At 37.0% G+C, this 27386-nt stretch overlaps 1 protein-coding gene across 2 annotated transcripts in view; it reads right to left on the bottom strand.

Moving 5' to 3' along the window:
* The window catches only part of Cntnap5 (contactin associated protein family member 5), a 790097-nt gene that overhangs the window by 373977 nt on the left and 388734 nt on the right, over window positions 1-27386 (bottom strand). For both annotated transcript variants that reach the window (XM_021721849.3, XM_078017259.1), the window contains exon 8: window positions 1330-1594. In XM_021721849.3, coding sequence (XP_021577524.2) covers window positions 1330-1594 — 265 coding nt within the window. The remainder of the gene's footprint in view (window positions 1-1329; window positions 1595-27386) is intronic.

Raw genomic sequence — 27386 nt, 5'->3', positions numbered from 1 at the left:
CCATTTTAAAGATGTATGGATATATTTATTTTGCAAGTCTCCTTATCATCCACAATACAAGAAACCCAAATTTACTGCTTCTCCAAAGCATGCACACTGTACGTAGCTCAAAGTGAAGGTTTCAGATAGCCATGTGCTGACCTACCCATAGAAATGAACTTCCAACAGATCCAGGATGCTAGAAACATCAGACCCAGTCAAAAGAAAGCTTTTAATATTAGATTTCATAATAAAATATGGTGCTGTATTACATTTTACATGACAACTATATATCAAGTGTAGCCCTGTTGGTCTTCACAAACTATTGGACAATAAGCCATCATATTTTCACTGCTTATGTGGGATTTTCATCTCATAAAGCCAATGATATCTCAAATACTTTCAAAAGAAGTTCCTTCAGAAATATTTTTTTTTTCTTTTTCTTGGCTGTCTCCCTGCTTCCCAAGTAGGCGAATGCCAGAAAACACAAACTCTTGAGCCATTTGAAAGACAAATTAAGAAATTGTGCAAAATTTCCAAAATGCAGGAAGTTCTCCGTAGGGACAGAATTATGCAAGAGTTTTCTGAGACAGATGTCAGGAACTCAAACAGCACATTTTGAGATTTCCTTTCACTTATTTCAATATTTGAAAGACAGGTCTAAAATAACTGATGATTTTTCCCTTTTTGTAGTTGGATAAGGTGGCAGTTCTTACCAGCGTCTTTCTCAGTCATAAATGCATGTTAATGGACTGACATGTGCTTAATAATACAGGCTGCACCTGGATTCTTTAGAGCCAAGAGCCGCCAGAGCCTGTACTATATTAAAACTGCATTTTTGACCTGAGGCCTACAAGTCTCTGTACTCAAACATTTCACCGATTAGAGAGAAACAGCCCAGTGCCAGCTCACATTTTTCTTCTCCAAATAAAGAGGATGGAGATTTAACTTTTATAACTCTGAACATAAAAAATATTATAATTCTAAGTGATTAACTCACTCCCATTACTGGAAATCTAATAAATTTTATAAAATGCCTCTGACTGCACAAATTCTCTCTTAGCTTTAATGACACTATGGAATAAGGCCCCTTCTCATAATAGGTCTTGCCTTAGTATGGACGCAAAGGAAATTTGTTAAGAAGATTCTCAACATTGCTAAGTGAGATATATTCTATTATGTAATGACCATTCACAGTCTTCTGAAGTATTTTTTTTTTTCCAGTGCTCAAGTGATGAAGAACTTCTAAGTTGATCCCTCATGACTTACTGGCTGAACAAGGTACCATCCAAAAAAAGAAAAAAGAAGGAGAAGAAGAAATTCTGCTAGAAGGATATCATCAGACAGTACCTGTAAAGATTTCAGCTACGTGTTCTGTCATTTTCTGAATCACCAGTCTCAGGATTCCGGCCTCCAGGCTGAGCAGCAGGGTCCCCGAGCCTTCAGACATCTCTGTGGACAGAAGCAGACCATCCTTGTTCCATGTTCGAAACTGGAAACTCACTGAGAGCCCATCAATTTGGGGGGTGCCGGGCAGCAGCAAATAACTGCTGCTGGAGTTGACAAATGTGATGGGAACAATTTGTGGTTCGGAGCAGGAAAAAGTGACATTGCCCTGGAAAACAATAAAAATCAAACATATAAAAGCCATTTTTTATTCCGCAATCTGACAGCTGATATAAACAACCACCTGGAGCTGACCTTAATTTCAGGATCATTCCACATTCAGCTGCAAGATCTTAAAGGAAAAAATATGTCAGCTTTGCTCAGATATACTCGCAAGATTGTTTTCTGCTCCTGTTTTAAGGATCACAGTGCTATCTGCAAAGAGGGCCTTCTGAGTCTCCAGGAAGATAAGGGGATGGAAACATCAACATTTTCTAGGGAACCAAAGATATAAAAATAATTACTTTCACTCATGGAATAAATCCATATGGCAAGCCAGCTACGTGCCAAGCTCTGGGATGGCTTTTAAAGAGATACACGTGGAAAAAAACTTTTTTAAAATGTGGATTGTGCTTGAAGAGAGATAGATACCAGCTCCCAAGGGATCCTGGTAGAAGAAATAACTAGACCAAAAAAGCTATCACAGAGAAAGAATGCTTGCATCAAAGGAGGTAGGAAAAGAGAGGAATGAGTGAGGCCTGGTTGACATTTTCTGCAAGAAGCACAGTGTGGGCAAAATCTTGGAAAAGTTGGCAAAATGACACCCTGGGAATTACAGAGAACTTGGCATTTCTCAGCACTGAGTCTGGCAGGAGGTTCCAGACAGCTTAAAGGAGGTGAGGCTGAAAGGAGAATTAAGGCAGAGTTTAAAAGCCTTTCTGTGCTTGCCCAAACTTTTTACTCCAACTTAGATGACATTGGTCATATTTTAAATTTACTAATAGTATTTGCAATAGCATAAGATAGAAAGTGAATGAATATTGTATATAGAACAGAACCAGAAAGAATAAGATTATTCTCTGTATAATAAGGGGGCAATGTCTCCAAGTTTATATGAGAATGACTAGATTGTTTCTACATTATAAAGTTGTAAGAAATTAAAAACACAAATCTGTGTGCACAACAGAGCAATATAGGCTGTAGTGACTTCTAATAGATAGGTTAAGAAGAAAGCTCGCATAACACCTTATATTGTGAATAAGTGTTATGAGAGCCATTTGAATTTTATATCACAAACTTCAGAACTGACCACATCCTACTTTTCAACCCTGCCATTTCTCTCCTTTGGCCTCCAAACACTAATCTGCACAACAATACCGTGAGCTGCATCAGGTAAAATCATGGAAATACCCATATACACATCACGTTCCTTGTAAATGTTTCTTTTCAAGGCCACTGAGCAGTTCCCTTTGCAAGATGCTCTGATTTGACCTTTTCTAGCCTGCTCCCATAGCCAGCACCACTTAATGCAAAAGAGAGAGAGAGAGAGAGAGAGAGAGAGAGAGAGAGAGAGAGAGAGAGAGATATTTTGATTCTCCAGAGGAACACCCTGACTGAATTTAATTTCCACTGAGGTGGCCAAAGCACAGAATTAGCTAGAACAGCTGTCAATCTTTCAGCAAGTTAATGTATCAAATCCAAAAACTTCTTTCCCAGAAAAGCATCCCTAGGTCTCAACCATGTTTGTTTAAGATACACTTGTATGCCTGAAAATAAATACTCATCCCAAAACAAACTTTTTTCACACACAAGTACGTTTTTAAGAAGCCAATCATCAATAACACTGCTATGAATATATTCTTGCATGAATCATTTGCTGTAGTTCTTTATATGTTTTCTTCTCTTTACATTAGATTCCCATAAGTGAATTAATGAGTCAAAGGATAATACTTTGGGTACCCATCAAAAAAAAAAAATATGCCCACACATTAGACTGCACCACCATGTCAAATAGTTGGCTTAGAGTTTCCAAATATAGCCAGTGAATTCTGCACAGTGATGTAATCATCTATTATAGAATTGATTTAAAGAATACAGAAAATCCCAGCTATTTGGTAGGTTGAGGCAGGAGGATTGCAAGGTTGAGATCAGCCTGGTCAACTTAGCCATACCCTGTCTCAAAATAAAAGAAAAAAAAATGTTGGGGATCTAGCTCAGTGATAGAGTACACATTGGTTCAATCCCTAGCACCGAAAAAATAAATAAATGAACACACACATTAAAAACTTACTAAATAAATGATACACAAACTAGGATTAGAGACAATAAGTAACTTAACAAAATCCCTTTGTCTTGTTAGACAATGAGAGGGAAGCATGCATTTTTCAAACTGAAGACTTCTCATCTAGCCACCATCATGGTGCATCCTTCTGTGCTCTTGGTGCCACCACGGAACCAGATACTTCTGAGTGTTATCTCATTGCTATTTCATTTGCGTTTTTGGATTTGTGGTAAATTTCCTTTAAAGAATGAAAACATTCCCACTGATGATGGACTAATTTTGGCAAGGTTATCTTTAAAAGCCAAAATCATGAACAATTTACAGAGAAGGTAGGGGATAGTTGTAACTTTTCTTTCCTTTTTCTTTCCCTGAGGTCCGTATTACCTCCTGTAACAAAGTTGCCAGAATACCACTGTACTCCAAATTTGAATCTGTGTAAAAAGAATAATGGGTAGGAAATTGTAAAGAAAATGAAGGCAAAGATCATTGAAGTTGTTAAAATCTCCACTTGAAGTTATTGATTTAAAACTTTAAGTTCAACCCAATTCAAGTCTTATTCTGAGTGTCTTCGTCAAGAAAGCCATGGAAGGCTGGTGTCAGGACAGTAGAAAACTGGAAGAACTGAGACTCTTTCATTATTTGATCAGTTCACTGATAAGGACCTGACAGCTCCCTTTCCTATCTCCCTCCATCCTATTTTTAATGGCCTCAACTGCTTGAGAACTATAGGGCAGGGTTAGCTTCAAATATAAAGTCTCCCTGGATTAGACCCTTGGAACAAGAATTTCAAATAACTGCTTTCAGGAATTCTTACTGCCGTAGATAAAGCCATGAGTGGTAATCAACAATTTTCTCAACAAGGTAAAGGAAAAGTTTGAAATCCACTGGGTATTTTCTCTGTCTTTGACTGGTTTTCCTGGCTCCCTGTAGTTAACTCTCCTCTCTACCTTCCCTCAGTTCCTCTTATACTTTACTCTGTTCCCATGCAGCTGGTGAAACTGTCTTTTGTTTTTAAGAGTGTGCCCTTGTTCTGTTCTCCATTGGCAAAACCAAGGGCAAGGAGGTATGAGTGAATGGAAAATTCCCTCTACCCCAAATCTGACCCGTTGAATGTGTTTCTAGCTAAGCTTCCCATCACAGGGCTACTGCATGACAATTCTGCTTATAAGCCTATTTCATTGCGCTTGATGCCAGGGAATGAAAAGTGCCACACAGTACTGAGAAGTATCAATAATCAGCACTATCCACTCCAGTGGGGAGAAAGAAGAAAGTGTTAGTTAGCTACCTGTAGAAGTGCTACTTTTGAAATCAACTTTGACTATTTGATAATTATCAATAGTGCCATTTCTGACAACAGAATCTTTCTCAAGGTAACATTTGAGAATATCCACCAATCATTAAGAAGTGCCATGAAAGAAAACAATTTGCTTTAGAATTGTATCAAAACAGACATGGCAAATGGTCAGCAGACTGCATTTTAACTGATATACCTCTTTCATCTATTTCATTCCTTTCATTCCCTAGAAGGGAATTCCATTTCTTGGAGTCCCTTCATCCCAACATACACTTAAAGCATTCAAGATTTCAAAATCCATTTAAGATATTTTTAAGCATTGTAAAATGATATGCTAAGCATAGGAATTTAGATGTTGCATGCAAAACTCTTATCCTTTTTCGTTCTATAGTTATTAAATGTAGACTGCAGCTGTATTTGGTATGAAGTGTGACATGGAAAGGAAAGGTACCTTGTGCTTGAATCTCCAAGGTAAAGTCACTAGTGCTGGCCTCATGGAAGAGATTAAGAAGAATTCAATAAACTGGCATGGATCTTTTTCCCTCTCTATCTTTTATAAGACCTACAGGGGTTTTCTATCCAAAAGAAAGTTACTCTAAATTGGAAGAACTAAGTCTTTAGTGTATGATGTTTCTTTCTTGACAACATTCACCAGGTTCTGGTTGAATGACGGTCTTCAGCATCTGACTGAAGATGCTGGTCTAGACTATAATGAGGACTCCCGGGATGACAAACGTCTCAGGTCTCTAGGTATCCTAAGTAGGAGCCTCTCTTAATTTCCAAGATGACATTTCTTAGTAACTTATGTTTCTTTCTCATATGTGCCAAAAATTACTCTCTACTGAGGGCCTGCAACTAAAGGTAGAGAAATAAAAGATTCATTTTTTATTTTGTTTTTTGCTTCCCCCTTGAGCTGGGACATTATCATTTCAACTTCCCCTGCTCTCAGACTAGAATTTATGCCATCAATTCCCCTGGTTTTCAAGCTTGCAAACTCAGACTGAATTATACCACTGTTTATTTCTGTTTTTTCCTTGGGTCTTCAGTTTGGAAGTGACAGATGGTAGGACTTCCCAGCCTCCATAATAGTTATTTCCTATTAAATAAATTATATATGTATATATATATATATATATATATATACACACACACACACACACCACATATATAGACAGATAGTATATATATATATATGTATATGTATATGTATATGTATATGTATATATATATATATGTATATGTATATGTATATGTATGTATAAACAACTATGGATATATAAATACATATATATCCTGATTTTTTTTCCTGTGGAGAAAACTAATACAAATAGTAATAGGGGAGAGGAAGGAAAGGAAACTTATTCATGTGAAATGTACAGACATAATTGATAGGAAGTGCTGGTCAGACAAAGAGTGAGGGTCAAGTGTGGCTCCCATTGTCTTCTACTTGCACAGTGGACTTCAACAGGAAAGAACAGATGTCTCCTGATTGCTGATAGACCATCACATACTTTGGTGGTATAAACTGGTCACTGGCACCACCCCAATAGAGTGTGAGGACACACTAAGAGCAAAAAAAAAAAAAAAGCTCTTAAACTTGCTCAAAGTTTTCATTTGGCATTGCTCCTATGGTAACCTGACTCCTAAGCATACTTGAGCCTTCCTCCCTCCACCAGGAGTGACCCCTCCTAGCTCTGCACACAACTTTATGCTCTTCCCCCAGGGCAAGTGAAACTCCTTGTTCACACCTGCAGGAAAGTTATTAAATGTACACTACAGCTGTCAAGTTATTAAATGTACACCTGCAGCTTTATCCATAACCCCACCCCCAAGGTGGCTAATTCTCTACTGGCTTTCCATGGTATGTGCTACCTGAAGAAATTTATCATATTTCTTATAATAATTAGCTACTTTTTGACGACTGCATAATTCTTACATAATAGGACATTTGTAATTTGGTATAGAGCATCTTGCTTTTATTTCTGAGAAGAAAGTAAAAGTATCTAAATCTAGGCATACTGGATTCTTTTCATGAATATTTGCTGAGAAAGCCCTACCTTCCCTCTTGTGTCCTCAAATTGGGAGGATGAAAACAGGGTTGATGTAGGATAGCATGAGACCTCATGCATGGTGCCTACCATTGCTCCTGTCTTGTTCTGTTTCTTCAAACTTGACAGTTTTCTGGATTACTAGAAACAAGTGATTTCCAGAGCCTCAGTTTCCTTATTGGTGACCTAAGATTATTTGCATGGATACTTCTAGGATTCCCTAAGTTCTTTCATTCTTGGGTGCCTCAAAATGAATACTTTTCTTCTATCTTTCCTTTGGAGAGGGATTGGTCATTATCTTTTGTTGGCATAATAATTATAATCATGTATTTTTATTTAAAAAGTCTTTTCCAATGAATTATCAGAGCATAAAGAGGGAGAACAAAGCCTTCTCTGCCTTCTCTTACCAATTCCTGTCTCAGTGCAGAAAAGCGCATGAATCACCAAAAATGTTAATGATATTTTTAAAGTACATAGAAAATGATATAAAAAATGAAAGCCTAATATTTACCAGAGAAGGACAACCAATTTTTGACTGTCTGTTCTTCCTCTTCTCTGGAAATATACTCTAAAGTAGTTCACAAAAAGAATGCTAGGTTAATGCTAAACTGTGGAGTGGTTAACAGTTTATTGGAGATGATGGAGTGAGAGAAACTATCTGCAGGGTGTGGATCCAAGGTCTGTTCAATGCAAAGCATAGGAAAACACTGAGACTGAATGTAGGTTGTGAACAGCACCTTCCTTCTGAACGTAACCAGGAAATTGTGCCACCCCATCTGAAGGGTGTCAAATGCTGAGTGAAATCCAATAAAACTTATCCAACTAAAAGCTTTTGTCTGTGACAGAGGGGCTCATCAAAAAGGAGATCTTGCAGTAATAACATAATTATAGCCATCTCATGACTGATGGGTGGGAGTACCATGACAGCGGCTTTCCTTCTTGAAGCCTTATGACAGGGAGAACTCGATACTGTTTAAGTCTTTGTTAGGTGACTACAGAATGAATCAAATAAATGGACTCTGATCTTTTACATGGAAGGCCCAACTTCAGAAGATGCTGCTCTGCTGACAGACACAATAATGAAACATCACAGTGGGCTGAACGTCAGTGTATGAGAAGGAACAGACTGAGCTATCTTGGGCAGTGAGCTAACGGCTCTCTGTGTTTGTAGAACATTCCTTAATATAAAATCCAGCAAAGCTTCATTGGTTACCAGGTATTTTAGCCAGATCTCAATTTATGACATAAATGTCAAAATGTATTAGGCTAGAAAATGGAGCTAAAAGAACTGAGAAATGTTCTTCAATAGGTTAATGGGAAATAATACACAGCTTCATAATTAAATATATTCCTTTCTTGTTTTGCTTGAGGTCATTGATGAATATGACCAATTTCAGACCTTACCAGCAAAAGATAATTGTTCCTGAATTTTCTACTTAGCTGTTTGCCTTTACCTTATGTTTCTGTTAGGTAAAAATTTTGGAAGAGAGTGGATTCCTATTTGTCAAACTTGGGTTGGCTTGATAGACTATGGCTTATGGCTAATGTGTGTCATTTCTGGTGTATTGATTATCAGTATTTCCCATTCATTGGTATTTTTCCTCCAGTCGAATCAAGTAGTTGAATTTGTAAGGGCATTCTTTCTGGACTCATATCACTTTCCCAAAGACCTCTAGTAATATCTACTTTTGGTGAATCAAACCATTTAGATATGTGGAAGACTTTCAAACATTAACATCTGCTCAGGTTTCAATGATAACCAGAACATCAGAAGTATAAATAAGAGAAATGTGAAGAACATACAAAGGCCGTAGTCTCTTGTCCATCTCAATAAGATGGATATCCCCATTATTCAACCCTTGTAGGGCTTCACCATCCCCAACACTGCTCACCGGCTTGGCAGTAAGACAGTAGTCTGGGTCTCTTATGGTTTGTATCTAGAATGCTCCCCAGAGGATTATGTATTGAAGTCTTAGTCTCAAGTGCAACCATGTTCAGAGGTGGGACTTTTGGAAACTGATTGAACAATGAAGACTCTGTTCTCATCTCCAAATTGACATTTTGGTGGCATTAGTGGAAGGTGGAACTTTGGTGAAGGAGTTGGTCCTTGGGGGCAACATCTTGTCCCCTGTCACCTCTTCATCTCTCCCTTTCCTTCCCTTCTCTTCTTTTCTACCCCACCCCCCACTCCCTCTCCCCTGTCTCTATGGGCTGAGCAGCTTTCCTCTTTCTCACCCTCTGCCATGATGTTCTGCCTAACCTCAGGCCCAAACAATGGAGCTGGCCAACTTTGGACTAAAACCTCTGAAATCATGAGCCAATATAAATCTTTCCTCTTTTTAGTTATTCAAATCAGGGATTTTGATCACAACAACAAAAGGCTAGCTAATCCAGAGTTCAAGTCAGCTGGGAAACAAAAAAAAAAAAAAAGGGAGAGTGACCATTTTGTTGAAATAGGGCCTGTGGTCACAGATCAAGGAAGGCTTGTAATTAATTATGAACAAAGCTTGGTGACAAAGATGGAAATGAGAGAAAAGTATTACAAGGGGTGGGCCAGAGAAATGGATAGGGTGGGTAGACTACCCACTTCCACCAGGAATCCTCATTTGTCATTATGGGGAAGTCCTGTTCCATCCTTCTGTTATCATCCCTGAGAGGGGATGATAAGCCAGCCCAGGATAGCTAACTGCAATTTTTAATACCCCAAGGTAATAGAGCAGACCCAGCTTGAAGTTCTGCTTACCTTGACTGGTTTCAGAGTTTCTTAAATGTGCCACTTCTGAGGGTTATGTTACTGCGCTGAGCTGTTATTTACAAATAATTTTTATTGTGGGTGTTTGTTTTGTTTTTAATCATCATCCAGACATCACAACACCCTGGCGAGTTAAAAAAAAACTAAAGCTAGCCATGCAAGGCTGAGCTTCAATCATGAAGCATCAAACAAAGCCAATCAAGCATTTATAAGCTGGGGAAAAATGATCTTGATTCAATCTAATTTGTGGGAAAAGATTTCAAAGCCAGTTCGTGATTTTCCAAATGAGTACAACCATTTCTAATTTGATTTGTCTGAAAACTACCAGGACTGACTGGCATGCTATCAGCAAATGTAGAGGCAGGACTGCCCTATGTATCAAAACTTATTTTCCTGGTTCACAGACTCAGGGAGAGTAAGGGATCAAAGTTAAGACTGTATTTCACGTTTGAAGAGAGACTCCTTCATATTAGCATGTTTTTTTACTCAGAAGATGTTTACGAAACTGTTCTTAATGGTCATACTGGATTCTCATGGGTCAGGACACAGACCAGGAGGGAGTCAGCCTGAGACTTTGCCCACCTCAAGCATTCACAGCAACAAGATGAAGCTTCCAGAACATCGTCATCACAACTGTGATCAAGTGCCATGAAGCTGACATACATGTTGATGAGACAGCATGCAATAGAGCTATCCAATAGAGTATATTTTGATCTGAGCTTTACAGGACAAGTAGGCAGGAGTTAAGATGGAAGCAGGATTTGTTTAGAGGGGAAATGGGAGGACAAACACCGGGAAGACCATGATGACTTTCAGAAATTTAAGGGAGAATAGATGCTTGTCATTAACATACACAGCCAAGTATTTGTTCCTGCTAAAGGAAGCCCTCAAGCATAGAAATCACACCTCTTGGAGTTTCATCAAGGGGACATCTAAGAGAAAGGCATATTTAGTAATGGAGGGAAGGCTCCACTAATAGCCTAAGTTCATAGGGAGGTCAGAAGACAGTTTCCGCATAGCCTTCTCCTCTCCTCCCAGCAGCTCCCAGGAGGACCAGTGAACAGAGGAGACTGAAAGCCACACACTGCCCGTGGCTTCAGAGGTCCTCTTCTGCTTTTGCCTCTTCCTTTCCCCCATCAAACCTGCCCTCCTACTTTCAGCATCTTGATTCTGGTCTCAGTTTGGGCTCCGTGTGTCCGTCTTGTTTTGGGTCCTGTGCTTTGTGTTTCCTTCCTATGCACTAGAGAGGAACATAATCTACCCAAGATTTTAGCTTTTGCAAATAGTGGTGACTTTGAGTTTCACATAAATCCCAAAGAAGGATCTTGGGAGTTGGTGGGAGGAGCATCTGAGAGAATGGAAAGTGGACCCAGGATTAAGCTAAAGACTTTTAAGCTTTTAAACTGAAAGATAAAATTGAAGCTTTATTTTGAGAACTCTTCAAGTTTTGTTACCAAATATTACAAAAAGATATTTGGAAATATAAATCAAGAAACCAAAAAATATTAATAATCCCTTTGACACATCATTTTGAATTCTAGATAACTATTCTCAAGAAATAATCTGAAATTGGACCAATACTGAACATTATAATATGCAATAAAACAAAACTGGCTCTAAAATTATGGGAATAGTTAAGTAAATTATGGTATATACATATGATATACTATTTGCCCCCACTAATGATGAGGTTTATGGTAAACATAAAAATGGCTTACAATTTCAAATTGAATTAATAAAATGCAAATTTGCACACATGAATCAGGTAGAATACAGTAACATAAATACATGTGTATAAAACAGATTAATTTGCTTACTAGTGGCTCTTTCTGGTGGAATTATGGTGATACATAGAGTTACGGCTTGCATATAAAGTGTCCTCTGAAAACTCATGTGTGAGACAATGCAGAAATAGTTAGAAAGTGGAACAATTAGATTAGAAACAGCTGTAAGCTAATCATGGATTGACCCATTTTGTGGATTGATAATTTGAAAGGATTATGGGCTGAGTGGTAAGTGTGGCAGTCAGAATATGACTAGAGTGATAGGTCACTGGGAATGGGACTTTGGGATTTACATTTTGTCTCCTCATTCTTCTCTGCTTCCTTGCTGCTATCAACTAAGCAATTTTTATCCCTCACATCCTTCTACCATGATTATACAAGATGGCTTTATCTCAGGCCCAGGGCAATGGAGTCAGCCATCCATAGATTGAAAGCTCTGAAACCATGAACCAAAACAAATCTTCACTGCTCTCCGTTTGTTCTTTCAAGTATTTTGATCATACCAAAATGAAAAGCTTATTTACACATGTAGTTTAAAATTTCTACATTTTCAACATATTTAAAATGAAGCATTATTCTTGTAATGCTATCCAGAGCAATTATAAGAAAGAAATTAAAGGGACACAAATAGGAAAAAACTCAAACTATCACTATTTTCTGATGACATGATTCTATATTTAGAAGATCCAAAAATTTCCACCAAACACCTTCTAGAACTAATGAATGAATTCAGCAAAGTAGCAGGATATAAAATTAACACAATAAATCAAATGCATTCCTATACATCAGTGATGATTTCACTGAAAGAGAAATTAAGAAAACTGCCCCATTCACAATAGCCTCAAAAAAAAAAAAGAAAAGAAAGAAAGAGAAAGAAAGAAAGAAAGAAAGAAAGAAAGAAAGAAAGAAAGAAAGAAAGAAAGAAAGAAAGAAAGGAAGAAAAAATGGGAAATCAGTCTAACAAAAGAGGTAAAACACCTCTACAATGAAAGCTACAGAACACTAAAGAAAGAAATTAAGAAGATCTTACAAGATGGAAAGATCTCCCAGCTTTTGGATAGTCAGAATTAACACTGTCAAAATTGCCAAAAGTATTATACAAATTTAATGCAATTCCTAATAAAATTCCAGTGACATTCTTCATAGAAATAGAAAAAGGAATCATAAAATTCATCTGGAAAAAATAGAAGAAAGCCAAAGCAATCCTAGGCAAGAAAAGTGAAGCAGGAGACACCAAAATACCAGCACTTAAATTATACTGTGGAGCCATAGTAACAACAATGGCATGGTATTGGCACCTAAACAGACACACAGACCAATGATGCAGAATAGAAGACACAGAGAAAAACCTACATAAATTCAATTATCTCATACTGGACAAAGGTGCCAAAAACACACAGTGGAGAAAAAAATAGCCTTTTCAACAAATTGTGCTGGGAAATTATATAGCAAAATGAAACTAAACCCCTCTTATTCTGTACAAAGATCAACTCAAAGTGGATGAAGGACTTAGGCATTAGAACAGACACCCTGCAACACCTACTAGAAGAAAATATAGAAGAAAACACCCAAATCTCCTCCATGTTGACTTAGGAACTGATTTCCTTAACAAGACTCCTAAAGTGCAAGAAGTAAAATCAAGAATCAATAAATGGTATGGAATCAAACTAAAAAGATTCTTCACAGCAAAGGAAGCAATCAATAATGTGAAGAGAGAGCCTATAGAGTTGGAGGAAATCTTTACAACATGCACCACCAATAAAGCATTAGTCTCCAGGATATATAATGAACTCAAAAATCTTAACATCAAAAAAAGAAAAAAAACCAGATAACCCAATCAGTAAATGGGCTAAGGAACTAAACAGACACTTCACAGAAAAAGAAATAAAATCCATCAACAAATATATGAAAAACTGTTCAACATCTCTAGCAATTACAGAAATGCAAATTAAAACTACACAGAAATTTCATCTCACTCCAATCAAATGGCAATTACCAAGGATACAAACAACAATAAATATTAGCAAGGATGTAGGGAAAAAGGTACACTCACACATTGCTGATGGTACAAACACTATGGAAATCAGTATGGAGATTCCTTAGAGAACCTGAAATGGAACCAGAATTTGACCCAGTTATCCCACTCCTTGATTTATACCCAAAGGACTTAAATTAGAATACTACAGTGAGATAGCTATAGCAATGTCTATAGCAGCTCAATTTACAATAGCTAAACTATGGAACCCAACTAGGTGCCCTTCAACAGATGAATGAATAAAGAAATTGTGGTGCATATACACAATGGATTATTATTCAGCCTTAAAGAAGAATGAAATTATGGCATTTTCGGAAAATAAATGGAAATGTACAATATCATGCTAAGCAAAATAAGCCCATCCCAAAGAACCAAAGGCTGAATGTTTTCTCTGATATTCAGATGTTAATTTGCAATAAGGGGAGGTAGTGCTAAGGAAGAATAGAGGACTCTGGATTAGGCAAAGGGGAATAAAGGGAGGGAAAACAATATAGGGGTAGGGATTATAGTAGAATTAATTGGACATTATTACCCTATGTGTGTATGTGATTACACAACCTGTATTAACTCTATATCATAAACAACCAGAAGAATGAGGAATTATACTCCATACATGTATGATGGGTCAAATGCATTCTACTGTCATGTATAACTAATTAGAACAAATAAAAAAATAAATAAGTAATAAATAAAATGAAGCACAGAATATTGTTTGTTGTTTTGTGGTGCTGGGAATACAACTCAGGTCTTCACTCATGCTATGCAAGTGCTCTAACACTGAACTATCCTAATTTAAAAAATTAAATAAACAGAGGCCAGGGTAAAAGAATAATCTAACACATGAAAATCAAGAAATTCAATAAACCACATTAAAAGAGGGAAGCATAGAATTCACACAATCATCTTCATCAAAGCAGAAAAAGCATTTGACAAAATTCACAGTTCTTTCATGATGAAAATTTTCAACAAATTAATTATAGAAGGAATACTCCTCAATAGAGTAAAGAACTCATATGACAAGCCTATGTCTAACGTCATTCTCAACAGCAAGGAGTTAAAAACTTTCCATCTGAGATCAGGAGCAAGGTAAGGGTGCCCATTCTCACCACTTCTGTTTAACAGAGTATTGGAAGCATCATCACAAGCAACTAAGAAAGGAAAAGAAATAAATGGCATTGAAACCATAAAGGAAGAATTAATATTATATCTATTACATATCTTCTATTTATAGAAAACCCTAAGGACTCCACTAAAAATTTGTTAGAACTAATAAACAAATTCAGTAAAGTTGTAAGACATAAAACTAAGATTAAAAAGATCAGTTACACTCTACACATTAAGAGAAGACTCTCTGAAAATGTACAATGATATAAAAAAGCTTAGTAGTGAGCTGGGATTATGGCTCAGTAGCAGAGCGCTTGTCTCATACATATAAGGCACTGTGTTTGATCCTCAGCACCACATAAAAATAAATAAAATAAAGGTACTGCATCTATCAAAACTAAAAAAGAAATGAAAATAAAGCTTAGTAATAACTTTAACCCAGGAGGTAAAATATCTTTATGTTGAAAATTATAAGACATTATAAGAAATTGAGGACACATAAATAAATGGAAAGACATCCCATGTTCATAGGTCAAGAAAATCAACATTGTTAAGATGTTTATACAGCACAAAGTAAACTATATATTCAATGAAATCATAGCAAATTTACATAGGCATTCCTCATAGAAATAGAAAAAAAAAATCCAAAAATTTGAATGGAACCACAAAAGATCCCAAATAGTATAAAGCAATTTTGAGATAGAAGAACAAAGTTAGAGGCATCACAATTCCTGATTTCAAAATGAATTACGAAGCCATACTAATCAAAATAGTATGGTACTGGCGTACTCATACATAAACCAATGGAACATTATCCAGGTCTCAGAAATAAATCCATGCTCACATAGTGAACTGTCATTTGAAAAGGGTATCAAGAATGCACAATGGGGAAAAGATATTTTCTTTAATAATGCTTAAAAATAGGATGCAACCCTACAAAAATGTTAAATTGGAATTGTGCCTTACAAAAATTCATTTAAAATAACTTCAGTGCTTAAATACTATAACTAGTTTTAATAAAAAAAGAGCATTGCAGTTTCAGAGCTTATATTTAAATATTTAAAAGAAAAAAATCTTTGTTTGACATCATTCTTTACAATAATTCTTTCTTTTTTTCTTTCTCCTATTTTTTCCCATGCAGTACTGGAGATTAAACTCAGGTATGCTTTACACACTAAGGAACATCTTCAGATGTACTATTTTTTAAAAAAATTCTTTTTATTTCAGACAATGTCTCACTAAGTTACTGAAACTGGCCTAGAACTTCTGATCCTCCTGCTTCACCCTCCAGAGTAGCTGAGATTACAGGTGTGCACCACCATGCCTAGTTTGGCAATGCCTTTAAGTATGGCAACACAAGCACAAACAATAAAAGTAAAATTAAAAAGTAAGAATACCTCAAAATGAAAATATTCTGCACAATAACAAAAGCAATCAACACATGGGAAGACCATGCACAGGATGGGAGAAAATTTTTACAAACTCTATATCTGTTGAGGGTAATATCCAAAATATCTAAGGAATTCATACTACTCGATAGCAAAAGCAAAACAAACAAACAAACAAAATCCCCACAAAACACAAATATTCTGATTTTAAAAACTGGACTAAGAACCTAAATGAGGATTCTTCCAAAGCAAATATTCATTTAGCCAACAGGCACATGAGAAAGAGCTCAATACTGGTAATCACAAGGGAAATGCAAATCAAAACCACAATGAAATATCATTGCAATCTGTTAATAGGACTCTTGTCAAAAAGATATGAGGTAAGATGTGCTTACAAAGTAGTGGAGAAAAAGAAATTGGGGAACCTTACAGGAAATAGTATGGAAAGTCCTCAAAAACTTAAAAACATATCTACTATATATCTGAGCAGTATTACTTCTTCTTTTTCTTCTTTTCTTCTTCTCCTTCTCCTTCTCCTTCTCCTTCTCCTTCTCCTTCTTCTTCTTCTTCCAGTACTGGTGATCAAAGCCAGTGGTGTTCTTCCATTGAAGTGCATTCTCAATTCTTTTTGACTTTTTATTATAAGACAGGGTCTCACTAAGTTGTCCAGGTTGGCCTCTAACCTGTGATCCTCCTGCCCTATCTTCCCAAGTAACACTGGGCCTGGCTTGTGTTACTGTTTTACATGAAAAGACTCATATAGTGACATTTACTTGTCAAAGAGATTGTGGTAGAGATCTCTAACTATCTACTCAAGATCCGCTCTCTTTACTTTTCTTGAGAGTGTAATGTTCGTGAACTTAAGGCAACAACATGCCCAAATGGATGACTACATTTCCCCTCCTTCCTTGCATATATGTGTGGCAATGCTGACTTTGGAGGATACTGGAATACCCGAAATAGGCTACTGGAGTAGCTTGTTAGGAGCCTTAGGATGGAGGAAGGGGATGGAATGGCCAATCAGAAGGACTGAAGGATTTAGAAGGATTGAAAGTACTATGGAACTGATGGTCCTGTTTTTGTTTTGTTTGAGAAAATGGTTCTTACAAACAGTGAATAGAAGCATTTTATGTGGTCACCAGATCCCTAATAATTGTTACAGGTTGAATTGTGTACCACTCAAAATTCATCTGTTGAAGTTCTAACCCCTAGAAACTCAGAATGAGACCAGAATAGGAAGAGCTAACCAGTTCATCAATTAAAGAGAGAGCAGTGCTCTCTCTAGTGAGGACAAATCATTTCTGCTGAATTGGGGAAGTCTTAGGCTATGTTAGTGGGGAGAGGCACCCAAACATCATCTTTTAAAACTATTTCCAGGCAACTGAGTCAAACGGAGCCAAGTATCTCTTAAGTTTGTTCATTGATCTCTTGGTCCAGAGAAGGTCAACCTTCTTCAGGAGATGATCCAGGATTAAATAGGGAGATTTTAAAGAAATATTTATTATGCAACTTTTTTTTATTGTTGGTCGTTCAAAACATTACACAGTTCTTAATACATCATATTTCACAGTTTGATTCAAGCGGGTTATGAACTCCCAACTTTTTCTATTTGTATTGTTTCACTTATCTATAGGGAACTCAAATTACTCCTTTCTCTTCTCATAAAAAAATCATTAATTTATTCAGTATGTATTGATCAACTTTTCATAATGAAATTTTATTTTAGTTAAAATTTAGAAAAACAGTAATTAGAAAAGGTTATAAAATATGTATAAACCATACCACAGTAGTTAAGTATGGATTTGCACCAGGTAGACCGGGAATGGAGACCAAGTTCTGTTACTTATTCGTCATATATCTTGTGAGGTCACTTTAATTTTGGGGGTGGTACCAGGGATTAAACTCAGGAACACTTAGCCACTGAGCCACATTCCCAGTCCTATTTTGTATTTTATTTAGAGGCAAGTTCTCACTGAGTTGCTTAATGCCTTGCTTTTGATGAGGCTGGCTTTGAACTCACCATCCTCCTGCCTCAGCCTCCACAGCCACTGAAAGTACAGGCCATGCGCCACCATATCCGGCAACACTAATATTTTTGAGCCTTATTTTTCTCAAATCTAAACTAAAACCACAAATAATTATTCATTTTTTAGAGCTATTTCAAGGATTAAAATAAATAAATATATGAAAATCACTTGATGAAATATCTGGGACATGCTAAATATTTAATGTTATTATTTTCATTATAATGTATATTAATAACAAGGAAAAAAGGAATTGAAAACTTCATTAAAAAAGAACAGAAAATATGTACCCTGTATAATACTGATGTCTTTGATCAGAATTTAAGCATTTTTTTCTGCTTTTCTGTGTTTTTCTAATTTCCTATGAGTTGAAAATATTGATTTTGTCATGAAAAATGGAAATAAAATATATATTTTTTGATATCTTATTGGTTTATATTTTGAACCAATACTTTGCTGGTTAACAATGATGAGATGGTTGCAATTTTTTTGTTTTTTTTTTATCAAAGCCTGCCTAGTAAATAATGGCATCTTTTGGAACTTTCCACTTTTCCATTTTCCTTGGGAAGCTGGCAGTGGCTGCTCCTTGAGATGACTCAATTCTCAGTGTGGTTGTGTGTAAATACACTGTGCAGATGGACATCCACCATGCAGCATGTAACTGAAGTAAATGGTAGGCTTTAGAGCATCCCTCATTCAAAAGGACATATTTGTTGACCACATCAAAAGTGGTTTATGGAAATATTTGTTGACCATATCAAAAGTGGTTTATGACCAATAAACATATGCACATTTATCCTTGTTCTGGATCTCAAAGTTATGTTTTAAAAGGCCCAATCATTCTACAGTTTTCATTTTTGAATTATCACTAGTTGCAAAGGTAAGAATTTTCTTTAACTACCAGATGATATTGATGCCACAAAGATGAATATGAACATGTTTCAAAGGGTTTCTTCCTTGACTGAGGCAAGACAAATTCGGGACCTTTTTAAAGTTTCATGAAAAAAAAATTGAAGTAATTACTGTCCACCATGGAGAAGCCCAGATATCTCCATGGACTGACTGACAAATAGAACAACGAGATGAACTAAAGGGTTAGAGAAAATGTAGACTGAAATGGTTGTGAGACAAAAAGATGTCAAAAGAGAAGGGTGAGCTGCCTGAGGAAATCAGAGATGGAATAGGAAAAGGTAGTTTTTATGAGAATAGTAACACAGGAGATCCTCAGGTAGAAGGGTACCTTGTTCAGGTGCTTCAAATACAAGCACTTGTACAGAGCCCTAATCTTTTCAAATGTGAGAAGTTCTTTTTAATGCAATAAATCATATGGGCTCATAAATAAGAGTTGTCCTTTCAGTATTTTTTTAATTGAACATACCTACAGTAACAAAGTTAAAAAAAAATCACGTTTTACTAATCACAAAAGTTTAGACCTATTTTGAGATTTTGTCCTACATACATGTGTGAGATGTGCTAGTATTATCTAAGACTGTTCAGGTGATATATGAAATTATGAATATAAGTATGTCTCCTTTTGTTTTCCCAAGTGCTTCCTTTAGATGTCCAAACATATATATATATATATATATATATATATATATATTTTTTTTTTTTTTTTTAAGGGAAAAAGGCAACTTGTGGATGTGCCAGTTATCCATTTCTGAGTTTCAGTCCTGAAGTCACCCATATTTACACTGATTTTGATAATGGAGTTTGATCCTATAAATATTTCTTTTCTCTTTTGTCAGAGAGCTTGATCATTAGTTTTAGGAATGTTTTTGTTGTTGTTGTTTGTTTGTTTATTTTGCTACCAGGGATTGAACCTAGTAACACTTGACCATTGAGACATATCCCCAGCGCCATCCCTCTTTTTGTTTGAGGCAGGGTCTTGCTAAGTTGCTTAGGACCTTGCTGAATTGCAGAGGCTGACTTTGAACTTGCGATCCTCTTGCCTCAGCCTTCTGAGCCTCTAGGATTACAGGCATTCACCACCACTCCTGGCTAATGTTAGGCATTAGGGGGCACTAGAGGGCCGCTGAAGAGAGAAAAAGGCAGAAAAATACTTCCAAGTTCCTGTCTTCTTATCATTTATTGGGAAGCCCAGGGCTGTGCATAGGTAAGTTACAATTTCACTCTCTCTGCTGGAGATTGATTACTCTACTTCAGACAGACACTCCAGATAGCTAGGTTCTCTGGCAAGATTGATAACTGTAAGCCTCATTTTCCTGTGGTAACCACACCCTCTTTAAGAAGTCTGGACAGTCCATATGTAGGAGCAACTTTTCTGGTCCTTATTCTTTCACTGTCCACTTTCCTTCTTGACCCCTTAGAATACTCTTTTAACCATTTTAGTAGTGAAAAACCTTCTAATAGCTATATATTATATATATTCTTTTTCAAATGACCTGGGCTTTGATAGATAGATACCTCTTCTAAAGTTTGTAACAAAAAGTATAGAGTTTCTCAGAAGCCAGTCCATATTCCCACATGGAACAGATTCCATATTGGGTCCTCTTGCTCTGACAGAGAACACTTATAGCAGATTGTTAGGAATTTATAAAGATATATAAAAAGTTTAATTATACCTATGACATTCTGATCTAAAATTTAACCTAGAGTTTTTAGCCTCTATCCATAGGTAGACTTCAGGAGCAGCAATAAGATCTCAAAAACATTCTGCAAAAGAAAATGTAACCATAGTTTTCATTATATTCTTGTGACCCTTAAGATATTATTAATTTCTGATCTAATCTTTAATATCGCATTAATAAAAGGCCACTTGTAGATAAGGATAGAGATCATTTATAGGAATATATTCTTCACAGGGAACATTCAACAAGAAACAGTGAACACAATGGAAAAATAAGATTAGTGGTATCACATAGCTAGCTACTAGTGATGTGAATTAAACAACATCCCAGGAATCACTTTGCATATGTAAAGTAGGCATTATCAGTTCTACTGTGTAGATCAAGACTTTGAAGCAGGGAGAGGTTTAGTAACATTATCCAGATTCTGTATCAATTATGAGATAATGCTGGGATTTTATCTTACTGCCTTCAAAGATCAACCTCTTCATCAGAAAGACATTTCTTCCTTCATAAACATTTCCTTGATATCTATCAAATACTCAACACTATGAGTGGTATAGAATATGTGAAACTTTCCCAGCACTTAGAGTTATGGGAATCACTATTTGCAATAAATAGACTAGAATAAAACATTATTTCTTATGTGTCCACCTTGAGATGTTTGCAAATATTATGCCTCTGCTTGGACTTCCTTTTTCTCTCCTTGGAATTATCTGGAAGATACCCTTTCTTCACAGTTTAGGCCAAGTTCCTACACTCTTAATGAAGTCTTGAACCTACTAGCCATTTTCCTTAACACTGGGAACTATGTTAGAGTCTTACCCACAGGGTACAGTCGGTAGCTGGTGCATGGTAGTGAGAAGCACAGTTGGGCCACAAAGGTAGGGACAAGGTGAAAAATAAGAAAACAGATGGCTGGAAAAACATAATAGTGGAAAGTAAGCAAGGTTGGAAAACAAACAAAAAAAATTGTGTGAGATCATGAAGACAAGTGACATGAGAAGGAGAGGGCTATTAAACTGGCGGCTGGAAGTTCTAAGAGGATGGCCCAGGGAGTGCATTAGCTTTGAATTCTGAGTAATGGAATCATAACATGGCACCCAATGTGCAGATGCTGAGAATAGAAAGAGTCTAAGATTTGGCACATTTAGGATCATGTAATATTGGCAATGCACACAGTAAATGCTTAACAATGATATTCTGAATAAGTGCTAAGGTGGGTCATATTGTATGTCTATAAAGTTCACAATAAGGGAAGCATTTGGACCTCAGCTTTTGAAAGGTGGGCATGAAACACACTTGGATGGGGTGAGCAGAATGCACATTCAACAGGACCCCTTGCCCTAACTCACCACAGATCCAGAGTAGACATGGCCCTATAATTCCCCACACTGGGCTCCTGGAAGACATTAGAAATCTAATGTGGAATTGAGAAGGCAGGACACATACATACATAGCAGGTTTACACTAGCATGACGTAATGGCATTTTGATATTTTCATTTTCAAGTCTCCACATTTTTGCTCAAGAGCCACTGGCGCAAACCTCCTGAATGACTCTGTATTAGTCAGGGTTCTCTAGAGGATCAGAACCAATAGGAGGTATGATTATAAAAAGAAGATTAATTAGATTGGCTTAGACAATCAAAAGCTGGATAGTCCACAATAGCCGTCTGCAGGCTAGAGAGCTGGAGGAACCAGTAACTGTACAGTCCAAGATGCTGAAGCCTGAAAACAAGAGGGATCAACTATGCTATCCCAGTCTGGGACTGACAGCTTCTGGAAATTCCCTGAAGTATCACTGCAATGTCTGCTTTGGAAGACTGAAGGACCTAGAGTCTGAAATCCTTAGGTATTCGCAGCAGCAATTAAGAACCTATTCAAGAAAAATGGAGCTTGCAACTGCTGCTGCTTCCTTGTTCTTCCAACTTTTATTCCATCCAATCTTTCAACCTATTGGACAGTGCTGCCCACACTTAGGGAGGGTCTCCTCTTCAGTTTGCTTTTCCACATGCCAATCATTCCTAGATACATCTTCATCAACACACCCAGAAGCCTCTTAACTCTTCTGCATCTCTTAATCCAATTGAGTGAGCAATTCAAATTAACTATTACAAGCACTTTAAAATCTGGACTTGCTGCCTATTTTCCAGTCTCCTTTTGGCTTCCCCACAATGCAGTAACTTGAGGTTTCATGGTTAGCATAGCCTTGGGACTGCAAAGACTTCTTTATTGCTGCAACCAACTCAATATTTTTATTATCTCCTTGGTTCATAATATGAATTCTCCTGTGAGTGAGCAGAAGGATACTAGTTGAAGACTGGGTCAAGGAGGAGGTGAAGGAGAAAAAAAGGAAAGTAGCTGGCACAGGAGAGGTACAGATGGGAAGGCTTAAAGGAGGGTACCCATCCAGTGAACTTCAGAAATGGCAACTAGTCTGGGCATGGCTAAAAAAAAAAAAAAAAAAACGTGAAACAAATCTTTATACTGTAAGAACAATTTTGAGACCTTTCTGCACAAGTTTCTACTACTTTGATGCAGCCACCAGGTACCCCCATCCAAAAGACCATTTTCATAATTAAACTTCTCCACAGAGACCCCTCCCAGCAAAAATTGTAACATGGAAGCTTCTGTCCTAGTCAACAAGATTTTTACAAAGAAAGTTAGCAGGATTTTTGCAGAGAGTTCATTGTGGTTTCAGGCTTCCTCTTTCTTGTAAAAGCCAGGTTTCTCTTTTTTTGTAAAATCTAGGTCTGCAATCAAGCCTGTTGCTGTGTAAAAGTTATTGTATCTGGTGTTTTTTAGTAGATATTTGTGAAACCTCTGTCTAACCTAGGAATATGAGACAAAGAGTAACTGTTACATACCCAGCCACTCTCATGTAACCACCTCACTGAGTATAAATCTGAAAGAATTTCCAGAATGGGGATCCAGAGACTTTTTTAGGCATTAAATCCTATGGACTGTTGTAGCTTAAATAAACCTGCTTCCTGAAAATTCCTCAGGTGTCCTCATCTGTTCTACATCAGCTTAGAAGAAATACAAGAGCCACTGGAAGCAGAGGGCTGAATCTGGGAAGCATTTATTCCCTGCACAGGAGTCTCCACCATCTCCTGCATCCAGGAAGAAGAACCTGGAAGCCAGATGCCAGACACAAGAGGGGCTAAGTGACACAGGACAAGTGGAACCTTCATCCTTCGCCACCCCTTTTCTTTCCCTCACTTAAGGCAAAAATCGTGCCCTAATGCTTGCACACTGCAACAGATACCCAGGAGAGATTTCTTCCGTAATTAGCTAATGACAAGGGACCATTTCTGAAACACCTCATTGCTCTCTAACACCCAGGGAAGTAGTTCTGCTCATGGACTTTCTCAGCCTTGTGTGTGTGTGTGTGTGTGTGTGTGTGTGTTTGTGTGTGTGTGTGTGTGAGTATATTTTTTCCTTCACTTTTATGTGAAAGTCATTCAGGACTCTAAGAAAAAAATAGATGTATAATAAAAATGAATAAAAGCTGATGGTGTAGTGCTTTCCAGAAAAAAGGAAGAAGAGTGTGAATGACACAGTGGCTGACTATATATCATTGGCTTTCTCTAGCCCCGACTATAAAGTATCTTTCAGTATAAAGTGTGGATAATAACGTCTGCCCCCTGCCTGACTCCCACAGATGTGTCAGGGACAGAGGAACTAATATGACCCTGGCTCCCATCAGTCATCTCTCCACTCACTGTGCCTTTGGCGTGAGCATTGTGGTCCGTGGCATCCTGTCTATAAGATAGCTCTCTGAAACAACATGCCTTCAAACGCAGGAGTTATCATTGCTGCTGATATTGGGGGAAGAAAGCAAAAAGAAGAATCATGCACAGCTTCTTAGTTGGAAGTAGTACACAGCAGAAAAGCACCTGAGTACATTTCAGCTTTCATTTATCTCCATTCTTGTAAAGTCACTTGAATATTCATATGACTCGACAATGTCGGGTAAAACTAGAAGAATAAGCAGATTCCTTGTACACTGCGGGATGCATGGAACTTGGTGAAGACTTTAGAAAATAGAGTTGAATAAAAAAAATCCATAATCTATAACCCAATAACCTACATTTTCAGTCATCTATTTTAAATGTCAGAAAATTACTTTCACACTGTAGTTGTCATTTAGGTGGTTTTTCAGCAGTAGACTTTCAGACAACTCAAATTTTTAATGTACTGGGCTCTTAAATGAACAATGGTAAATTGATTTAATGTTTTAAGTAACATTTATAAATACAGATTGAAAATTTTAATGATATTGAAAATATCTAAAGAATGTATTAATATGAAAAATCAAGACATAAAATTATCATTAAAATATTGTCTATGCTATATAAAAACATTCATTTAAAATGTGAAACTGAAATGCATATGGATAAGAACAGTGTCTTTCTGGTTGGTGTTCAGTTTTGTACATTTTGCATTTTCATTTTCATTAAGGAATATATATATATATATATATATATATATATATATATATATAAAATACAGCACTTGCCTAGTATGTGTTAAGCTGTGGGTCCAATCCCCATCATTGTGTGTATGTGTGTGCGTGTGTGTGTGTGTGTGTGTGTGTGTGAGAGTGTATACACACACAAAATGTATTTTTTCCCCTCTTTGGTATTGGGTATTGAACTCAGGGCCTGGCACATGTTAAGGAAGTGACCTATCTTTAAGCCACAACCACAGTCATTAAAAACATTTTTCAAAACTTTCTGAAGTAATTTTTTTAAAATAACTTCAAGTAATACTTTTGTCACATGAGTAAATAACACTGATCACCTTAGAAAATAAGGTCAAAGCTGGTTACAGTGGCACATGCCTGTAACTGCAGCAGCTAAGGAAGCCTAGGGAGGAGGATGGTAACTTCAAATCCAGCCTCAGCAATTTAGCAAGACCCTGTCTCAAAATAAAACATAAAAAGGGCTGGGGATGTAGCTCAGTGGTTAAGTGCCCCTAGGTTCAATCTCTGGTACACACACAAAAAAGAGAGAGAGAGAGAGAGGAGAGAGAGAGAGATGAGAGAGGGAGAGAGAGAGAGACAAGAAGGAGGAGGAGGAAGAGGAGGAGGAGGAGAAGGAGAAGAAGAGAGAGAAAAAAAAATAAAGCTTTAAAACCAAGAGAAAGACTTATGTGATGATGTGATGGCATTAGGAGGTGGGGCCTTTTAGAAGTTCATAAAATCCTGAGGTCATTGGATTAATGCCTTTAGCAAATAGGCCCAAAAAAGCCTACAGGCCCTTCCATGGTGTGGTATGAGGATATAGTGAGAGAGCTACGGTGTTCAACCCAGGAGAGGCTTCTTCTAAGTCTCTACCATGCTGGCACTCTGACCTATAATTTCCCAGCCTCCAGAACTGTGAAAATATAAACACCATTGTTTACAGGCCACCTGGTTTATGGAATTTTGTTATAGCTACCCAAATGGATCAAGACAATGACCATGCCACTGTTAGCATATTTATTTATTTTTCCTACTCTAAGTTACATTATTCTTCATATGACCTTGAAATGTTTAATCTCAATTTTCTGAAAGGAAGGAAGGAAGCATCTGCTCAGAAAGCTAATAACTTAGAAATTGTTTTTTCCAAGGTATCAGAAGAACAAAGCCCAGCGCAGGTGAAGTGAATGTCAGACTGGTCAAATGGCAGTGGAAGACAGCAGGAACACGCAGAGAGAAGACGTGATACGTTAGCTGCTTTTCAAATGATTCCTTCCATCAAGGGAAAGTATCATTTATCACAGAGCATACTCACAGAGATGAAACATGATCTTGGGGACAAGCTGAAGAGATTATAGGCTTCACTAGACAGTAGGGAGTTTTCAGTGAACGATTTTCATGAGCTTCTGGGTCACAGGAAGGTAAGACAAAGGTTGCTGTCAGTAGATTGTGTGTGTGTGTGTGTGTGTGTGTGTGTGTGCATGCGCGTGCATGCGCATGCACGCACAGATGTGAATGTGTATGCCTTCTCAATTACACATGCACTTAACTCTTGAAGAGTTTTTTTTGACTGTGGAGTTGTGATAAATAAACAACTATGCTCCAGTGATTTGCATGACAGGAGGAGACACAAACAAAAATGAAAAACTTCACAAAAACTCATTGTTGTTGTTACTTATCTGGATGTCTTATTTTACCCACTCCACAGTGCATCATAATTTTTTAAAACGTCTTATTTTAAAAGAGTCCATCATTTGATCAAGACTAGATTAGAACTGTCACTAAATTTCCTCAAATGAATGAGATGGATAAAATTACAAATGTATTTACTTTGAACCCAATTTATGATTTATATAATTCAGGAGTAAGCTAAAATCCGGATTCAGAAATGACCATGAGCTCTTTCCAATATATTTTTATTATTTGGAAACTGGATGTGATGTTATTAGTTATCTATGTAATATGGTGAATAAATATCGGCTTACATGCCAATTTGAGTTGAATGGATGGGTAGATGTTTTACTTAGGAACAACTCCTCCGCGTATTAGGTGCTAACTGTGGACCATGTACTGTATCAAACACATGGCAGGTAGAATTAATCTATACATTAACACTTTGAAGTAAGCACTCTAACTTTTCCCCATTTTATATATGAGATGCCAATGTTTGGTAACTTTACCAAGGTCCGTTAGCTGAGTGAGCAATGGAGTAGGGCTTAGGAATAGAGGCCCCCATGCTCTCCACCACTATGTAACA

The sequence above is a fragment of the Ictidomys tridecemlineatus genome, chromosome 7 (assembly GCF_052094955.1).
Source record: "Ictidomys tridecemlineatus isolate mIctTri1 chromosome 7, mIctTri1.hap1, whole genome shotgun sequence".
Classification (NCBI taxonomy): Eukaryota; Metazoa; Chordata; class Mammalia; order Rodentia; family Sciuridae; genus Ictidomys; species Ictidomys tridecemlineatus.
Note: the sequence above shows the minus strand (reverse complement) of the source record. Positions and strands in the feature narration are given on the sequence as shown.